The sequence below is a fragment of the Salmo trutta genome, chromosome 36 (genome assembly GCF_901001165.1).
Source record: "Salmo trutta chromosome 36, fSalTru1.1, whole genome shotgun sequence".
NCBI lineage: Eukaryota > Metazoa > Chordata > Actinopteri > Salmoniformes > Salmonidae > Salmo > Salmo trutta.
Window position 1 is genome coordinate 41,176,938 of NC_042992.1, and position 8,900 is coordinate 41,185,837.

Consider the following 8,900-nt stretch of genomic DNA (forward strand, 5'->3'; position numbering starts at 1 on the left):
CTCGGCTGAGACCGGTTTAGTTTAGAGCAAATATCTTTCAGTGTATCACTAGCGGCATGCCGGATAGGGCCTAAAAAAAGATTTTCGGCCATGTTCACTGGCTTCCTCCAATCAATATTAAAATCGGCCATAATAAATAGTTCAGATTTACCAGACTTAGATAGCAATTCAGATAAATTGTTACGCGCACATGAGGGAGCAGAAGGAGAGCGATACACTCCTACTAGTCCCAGCTGGTTATTATGACCAAGGCCCACATTAAAAAGGCATTACATCAAGTGTCCCTGAGCACTGCAATTTTTTATGTTGGTGTTGTCAGATAATCTGACAATTATTGACTTGATTCTGGCCAACTTTTAGCAAAGTGTAGAAATGTATTTTTACCATTAAATCTGTGGCGTAGGAGGACATTCAGGACATTAGCAACCAAGCGGTTGTGAATTCAAATCCTAAGTGAGGTATAGTTTCAAGTAACCAGCATTCAGCAGCATACTGCCTTTTGCAGAAATAACACCTGAATTCAGCTGTACAAATTCAGTAATGTGTTGTTTTCCATACTTTCACTGCAACCAATAGTCTGTAGTATACCCAAAAAATACAGGAATGTTTTAACAGTGTAGCATTTTATTGTATAGAAGGAAAACATAGAGGAGCGGGAAAGCACAGGATGGTTCTTCACAACCATCAAAGCAGTATAGAACCATTTACTGAAATGCAAATAGAAAATTGTTACACATATCACCCTCACCCCTGACCAGAACCCCTTAAGAACCTTTTATTTTTGTAAAAAATGTTGTATGCATGTTTATTCAAAATGGTCTGGTCAAGCTGGTCTGCAAAACCACGGCCATTAATTATCGTATTTCTCAGCATGCTCTATTAAAGTTTGATTTTTAGAATTGTTTGTGTCAATATCTATGTTTTGGCATGTACATTGATTGATTCATTAATCAATTAATTTATCTTATGCTACAAAAAGATAGATAACATACATTTTTCTAAACTAATCAAATCTGTTAGTTGCATCCATTACTGAAATGGTTGTTCCAGTTTAGATGGTTTAGATGGCCTCATTCATTTATCTGTCTAACCCTGGCAATCATTCTGATTGCGACTTGCCAGTGGTTTCTTTGAACGCACTAGAGGAATTTGAGGGCGGTTGTTCTCATGGGGAGAAAGATGGTGGAAGAGGATGATAAAGTAGATTCTGAATCTAATGGTGGTAGAATCAAGGAGAATTAGCATATTGTCCAAAAGTATGGAAAGCGGAGAAAAGTAGCATACAATGTCCCTTCGTATCTTGTAGGAGTATTTTTTTTAATGAGGAGCAGCTGATCGGATTACCAATCTGGAAGAATCCATTTGAGATATCCAAACTGGTGGAGAGAGTGCTGGGTAAAGTGAAGGCTGTGAGGGTCACGAGAGGCGGGCTTGTTTAGACATTTTGTGCTTCTGCGGATCAGAAGGAACGTTCGTTGCGTCTCACCCGATTTGATACGTTTGAAGTGTTGTGTGTGTCTCTTTGAAACAGAGCACCCGTCAAGGGAGTTATTTCTGGTGTCTCGTGGGATGTTGAAGAAATGAAAAATATTCCTGGAGCGATTGATTGATGAATCGTGTGGTGAATGAAGAAGTGAAGTCTATCTGTTCTTTTGTTTTTTGATATGGAGTCTCTCCCTACTCAAGTGCAGTTGGGGTATACAAATGACAGATTCAGAGAATTTATCCTAAGACCAATACAGTGTGATCATTGTAAAGCTTTTGATCATGTTTCAAGTCTTTGCAGAAGGGAGAAGCCGATACATTTTAAAGGTTAAGAAGGTGGACTTTGTGGCCTTTATAGCTATAGTGATTAATGGCACTGCCAAGGTGGAGAGAAGGTCCAAGAAGATGGATATCATTGTGGATGCGGCGCAGCGGTTCCTGGCACTGAAAGATTTCTCAGCGGAGGAGTTACATTGAATATTGTCACAAGCCGTATCACCCTCTCGGGCCCTAGAGCCTGAGAAGGGAGAAATGGAGATTTGAAAGAAGGAAGAAATGTGAGTTTTGGTTTGGTTTTTTCAATGTACTATTTTTATTTGGGTAGATTAAGTTAGTTTCCCTATCACGTATGGATTTTCTTTTTACCTTGTTTTGTTTTTTCAACCTATCCAGTTTGTGGCGGCAATACACCCTTATGGGTTGTAGTCCGCCATAATACCCACAGAAGAAGAATAATCATTCTCATTGTAGATTGTCGGTGAATAAATGTTCCAATTGTTGAATATTTACACTCAGGCTTGATTCAAATAGGAATTAGCCATCACTTTGCAAGCCAGTGTTGTGCTGTATGTTAGTTTGTTTTTGCACTATATCTGATTTAGATTTGATGTTATCTTGTGAATTGTATGGGCAGGGCTCCCTTCTGAAAATGGTGACTGCGTTAAATAAAGGAAAAAATTATAGTTATGTGACTTCATGCTGGTTTTGCAGGTGAAGGCTGGTCACCAGCGAAAACATAATGAAGGCTGGTCACCAGCGAAAACACAGTGAAATCTTGTCACCAGCCTATGCTGGTTTATGCAGTTTCTTCAGTAGGGCACACACTCACTATTGCTGTTGGGACACATCTGTGGGAATCTCAAATAAACAAGGGTCTTTCTTTACAGCCCAGACTGCTGGATCAGTCCCATTCTAAACACCGACAGACCCTTGGCCAGGTTTAACCTCTGCGTATTGTGCTACAAAGCATCGAAATGGCACATTCAGCACTGAGGAATTTTAAACACGTCACCGCATCAGTCAATGTCCTGCCTTCCCCTAAGGGAAGACTCAAAGAGGAGAATAAACCATAATTTAGATGTGTTACTTGTGAATAATTGTATGATCAGGCCTATTTTAACTTCTCCATCTCGGCTATGTCACTGTTTAGTCTAGGGTTAGTCATATAGACAATTTTATTTTGTGACGGGAGTTACTCAAATTAGGTATAAGGTGTGCAATTGGACATGTCATTGCCGATTTAACTCAAAAGTTTTTTGACAAACAGAAAAGTAGCGCAATAGCAATCTGGTAGGAATGAGAATGAAAAAATTATGAATTAATGTGTATGTTTTTGTTTCTCTCAATACCTACCTCCCTGCTAACTTTCTTATTGTTTTCCCCCCTCACTATAAAATAAATGTTGTCCACGGTCCCTAGCATCCCAGACACAGTTCATGACTGAAAGTTTAAACAGTAAACTCTATTTTGACCCTTTTTCATTAACTAATCCTCTGATGTATTATCAGGGTGGACCAGGCTAGAGCGGAGTGAAGCCGGAGCATGCTATGCAACAGAAGTGCTTCATCTGGTTTCACTTTAGTTTACGGCTGTACTGATTTAAAGTGCGTCAGGCCTCACCTGAACCTGTCAGGGCCAGCCTTCCTCCAAAGCCTAATGCCAAGATAAATAACTTTGTCTGGCTACTGCTCAGCACCTCCATCAGTCTGCAATATATTGAGTTAAACTCCAGACATGGGTTCAAATTGTATTCAAATTCATTTCAAATACTTGAGCTGGGCTTGACTGAGCTTTCCTGGTGCAATGGATCCAATAAAATAGTCTCAAAACTGCACCAGCACCAGTCCCACCCATTAGGCACTCCAGGCAGGTTAAAGCAAACACTAAAAGTATTTTAATGATTCCAAATAGTATTTGAACCCAGGTCTGTAAAACTCCATGCAGCGTAGCACTGTTGTCTGGTCACAGACTGAGCTGAACCCAATCACACACGTTCAGTTCTGGCCTGCATTCACTTCGTAGACAGCAGGGAGCAGTGCTGGGGGAAATGAAACATCTGGATACTCCCTGGATGAATTTATAGTTACTCACCATAAAAACAACCGTGGTTTACTGTATAAGCTTACCTCACGTACGGGCTGCCACTGTATTCCCCATCTGGACTGGAGTATCACATGCACTCCATGAATGGGATATAACATGACAGTGCAGAATAAAGTGGCTGTTGTGCCAACACAAATAAAAGCATAATTTAAAGACAGATACCTGATGGCTATCCTGTGACACATCTTAGATGTGTCCTTGGTTCGCAAAATACATATTTTTAAATATTTGATCATTTTTGTGTGTCTGAATATATGTGTTGCATCTCTGTGCATGTATATGGGTCTCGGTTGTGTCTCACTATGGATGGCATTGCCTTTGACTTTGCATTGCAGACATCTCTTCTCATTGAAATCCCTCCTTATCGGAACCAGAGGATATCCAATCCTGTTCAGGTGAACTTCTATGTGTGCAATGGCAAGAGGAAAAGGAGCCAGTACCAGGGATTCGCCTATGTGCCTGCCAATGGTAAACTCTCTTTCATTGTCTCTGTCTCTGTCTCTCTCTCTCTCTGTGTCTCTCTATTCAAAGTTCTGATTTAACTGTGGTCCCAGCCCTGTATGTGGGCACTGATGTGGCTCAGTCTCTGTCCCATCTGAAAGTGCAGCATTGTCCTCAGCCTCTCGTGAGAGTCAGAGAGGGGAGAGAGAGGTGACATTGGGCCTGGTCAGTATCTCTTAAAGGGTTAGACTCTAGAGTCTCTTCATGAAACAAGCAGTGTGGTCTGTGAAGTCATGTTTGAAGGAGCAAAGCACTATGCAGTATATTGAGTAAAACAGTTTTTTGTGTGTTTTTGAGAACGCAGTAATTTATTTCAAGTTGTAGATCTCAGTGAGGTACAGTATGAAGCTTCTGCAGCAGCAACATATTTCATAATGCACATTTGTGACTTGTTTCAGGATACTAGGTGTATGTCTTTAAAAAAAAATCTAAATGTGTTTTTTGGCAGAAATGTCATTTGGAACATGTGAACTTTCATGTGCCTTAATAACAAACTTGTATTCCATCTGTAAATGTGAATGAAATTGTTGAATTACAAGCCTAGTTGGTTTAGCCACAGAAAAAGACAGCAACCTGATTGGCTGAGATAATGAGTGGGCTGCACATTCCGAGAGATGAGTTCAGATTGGTCTGCCATGTAGCAGGCTTCTTTCTATTTGAGCTGGTCAGTATGTGCAGCTTTTTTTTAAAGATATCACGTAGTAGAACTGCATAAGTGTTGCTCTCCACTTTCTGGAGGACCGAGTTTTGAAATCAGTGAAATTAGAGTATGATAGCAAAGGAGATGGAGAGTCTCTAGATTACATCCAGACTCTTTTCTCTTATATATATCAATGATGTCGCTCTTGCTGCGGGTGATTCCTTGATCCACCTCTACGCAGACGACACCATTCTGTATACATCTGGCCCTTCTTTGGACACTGTGTTAACAAACCTCCAAATGAGCTTTAATGCCATACAACACTCCTTCCGTGGCCTCCAACTGCTCTTAAACACTAGTAAAACTAAATGCACGCTCTTCAACCGTTCGCAGCCCGCACCTACCCGACTAGCATCACTACTCTCGACGGTTCTGACTTAGAATATGTGGACAACTACAAATACCTAGGTGTCTGGCTAGACTGTAAACTCTCCTTCCAGACTTATATTAAGCATCTCCAATCCAAAATTAAATCTAGAATCGGCTTCCTATTTCGCAAGAAAGCCTCCTTCACTCACGCTGCCAAACATACCCTCGTAAAACTGACTAAAACTGACTTTGGCGATGTCATTTACAAAATAGCCTCCAACACTCTACTCAGCAAACTGGATGCAGTCTATCACAGTGCCATCTGTTTTGTCACCAAAACCCCATATTCCACCCACCACTGCGACCTGTATGCTCTCGTCGGCTGGCCCTCGCTACATATTTGTCGCCAGTCCCACTGGCTCCAGGTCATCTATAAGTCTTTGCTAGGTAAAGCTCTGCCTTATCTCAGCTCACTGGTCACCATAACAACACCCACCTGTAGCACGCGCTTCAGCAGGCATATCTCACCTTATATCTCTCTCACTAACTTTAAGCATCAGCTGTCTGAGCAGCTTACCAATCGCTGCAGCTGTACACAGCCCATCTGTAAATGGCCCATCCAACTACCTACCTCATCCCCATATTGTTTTTATTTACTTTTTTTGCACACCAGTATTTCTACTTGCACATCCTCATCTGCACATCTATCACTCCAGTGTTAATTTGCTAAATTGAAATTACTTCGCTACTATTGGCCTATTTATTGCCTTACCTCCTTTCTCCATTTGCACACACTGTGTATAGATTTTTCTATTGTGTTATTGACAGTACTTTTGTTTATCCCATGTGCAACTTTGTGGTGTTGTTTTTGTCGCACTGCTTTGCTTTATCTTGGACAGGTTGCAGTTGTAAATGAGAACTTGTTCTCAGCTGGCCTACCAGGTTAAATAAACATGAAATAAAAGAAAATAAAAAACATCTTCAAACTAATGGCAACCATGGCATCCGTAATAGAGAGGGAGTAGCGTCCACCCATTCGTTGTTTAGCTAGCTAGCTAGCTACTTGTCTTAACAAAAGACTCCACTATGCAAGTAACCATTTCAATAGAATGTTCATGATGTCACTGGGACAACTGTTGATAGCCAGAGCAAATTTACCAGCCACGTCTATCTACTGTGATTTCAAAGCACTCTTGTCTGAATGTGCCAGAGCACAGAATAACTGACAAATTTACGAATGCTCAACATCTGTTGAATATGGCCGGTGTGACTTAAACGTTGGTCTAAAAGCATAATTAAATTGTTGCCAGTTGCAGTCACCAATGCTCTGGATAATGTATATACAGCATAACCAGCTCTGCTAGTTCGAGTAAAATGGTCAGAGTGAGCTGTTCTCTCATTTGTGTCTGGAAGTAGCTAGCAAGCAAGCCAACATTAGCCAGTTAGCTGGGTGCTTGACTGCTGTTGTTAGGACAGAATGCTCAGATCAACCCTACTCCTCAACCAGAGCGTCCAATGTGCGCTCTGAGTGCTCCGACAGCGAAATTCTCTGAATTTACAAACGGACAATCTGACAACGCTGTGATACGCGCTGTGATACGAATGCCCAGAGCACACTCTGATACTCCAGATTAAATTTAAGAACACACCCATAGTCTGTGGTGATTTTAGCATGTAAATCTCGCTGCGCAAATATTTTTAAATGTAGGATGCATACCAGCAAAGTCACTACACAACACTAAACAATACATTGATTGCACTATACCACTGCTACACCTGGCTATCAGCAGAGCCTTGTCTGACAGCGAAACTGTTAATTCAGTCTTGTTTACTGCCTTTTCAAAAAACATAGCTGATATGGCTGACTTGCTTAAACAAATGTGGTTTCTACTGACAATTGAGATGTACAAACTTTGGCATAAGAGGACGACAAGCAGATAAGTGGCAATCCATAATTTCGATTAAGACATTAATGAGCGAGCTAGGACGGACGTAGTCATTAACTATTTATTCAGCACTTTTGAAATGTACAGAGACAGAATTCAGAACATGGGCCGTTCTTACAGTGTTCTGCCTGTACACCAAGTCAGAACCGCAGGATAAATAAAGGGGACATATAAGCAGACGATGAAAGCTCTTACAATATTCAATGATTACATTTCTCAAAAACATGTCCACCACCAAGTCAGAACAGTAGGCGAAATTAAGAGGTAAAAATAGACCAAATTATTAGGGTCGGCTACTAACAGCTTACTACACAACATACACTTAGTATTACTTTATCATCTCCCTGGCATATTACATCATTTATGCAGCAGCATACAAGACATTTTTGAACTCACCTTGTTGTGCTGTGCTCACTTGAAGGTGGCGCGGCGTCCTTCGTGGGCAAACTTTGTCATCAAAGTCTAGCATTCTCTGGATTTATGGTGCTTTCAAGACAACTGAAAAAAGGTTGAATCATGATGATGTCAGTGATCTTCAGGTCGTAGCTCTAGAAAGAGGCCCGAGTTCCCAGTTGTCTTGAACTCACTAAAGTCAGATTTTGCAGTTCTGAGTTAACAGTTGTTTTGAACGCAGCACAAATCATGCTCATTGAACGCATGGCCAATGTTTAATGCTTATAATTTTAAACTAGGAAAAGAGACCCTTAATCTTAGACTTGGGACCACACAGCCTCTCCACTGAATAGCAGGTTAATAATTTCTTTGCAAAGCTTGCAGTTAGCCACTGCTTCCTTCCAATTCAGTCATTGTTGAATTTGCAATTTCCAACTTGTTGTGTAATGTTTATGTCCAATGAACGATGAGCACCGATACGTTTTATCTATACTTTCTCTTCATTATGTCTCTTCATATGACAAGGATTAACAAGGATTTGCCAGTAGATTGTCAACTTGATTCATGACTGCTAGCTAAGATTTAGAAAGTATGAGCTACCGAAGATATAACGGTAGCTACCGTGATTTCACGTAATTTATCTGTGACCAATGACCTTGAGCCTTCTTGGATGGGCACTTCTTTTGTAACTCTATGGCAGCACCCAAGGGGCTTGAATTTTCAAGCTCTACCCTTAGACTTGGCGGTGATGTAGTGTCCCCATGAGTGACAGAACACTGAGCCAATCACACTGAGCCAATGCTATGTATTTTCTGCTGGCTTGCCCCACCACCACAGAAAGCACTGAGGTAGGCTGAAACAACTGTATTTTGGAACTGCCTTACTCAAAAAAAATGTTTGTATGCGGTTTTATTAACTCAATGATATATATATGTACATTGTTTGCAAACTGATATGTGACACATATTAATGCCAAATAACATGCAAAACAGGCAAGGCCATTTTTTGCAAAAAATGTGGGGCTCAAAACAGTTGGGGCTCTGCCCCACCTGCCCGGAATGACGGGTCGCCACTGCCGTAGTGTAAACCAGCCTTTAGTCTTGAAATCATTGGTTGTTTAGTATATGTCATCACATCTGAATCCTTAAAGAGATGGCCGGGGCTAAAGCTTAAGAGGGTGTGAA

The 8,900-nt window shown here is 41.0% G+C and overlaps 1 protein-coding gene across 1 annotated transcript in view; it reads left to right on the plus strand.

The window, feature by feature from the left end:
• Positions 1 to 4,341, plus strand: part of LOC115176114 (nuclear factor of activated T-cells, cytoplasmic 1-like) — a 40,841-nt gene extending 36,500 nt beyond the window's left edge. The window contains exon 6 of the mRNA XM_029735940.1: positions 4,203 to 4,341. Within this exon, the coding sequence (XP_029591800.1) occupies positions 4,203 to 4,219 (17 nt within the window). The 3' untranslated portion in view covers positions 4,220 to 4,341. The remainder of the gene's footprint in view (positions 1 to 4,202) is intronic.
• The last annotated feature ends 4,559 nt before the right edge of the window (positions 4,342 to 8,900 follow it).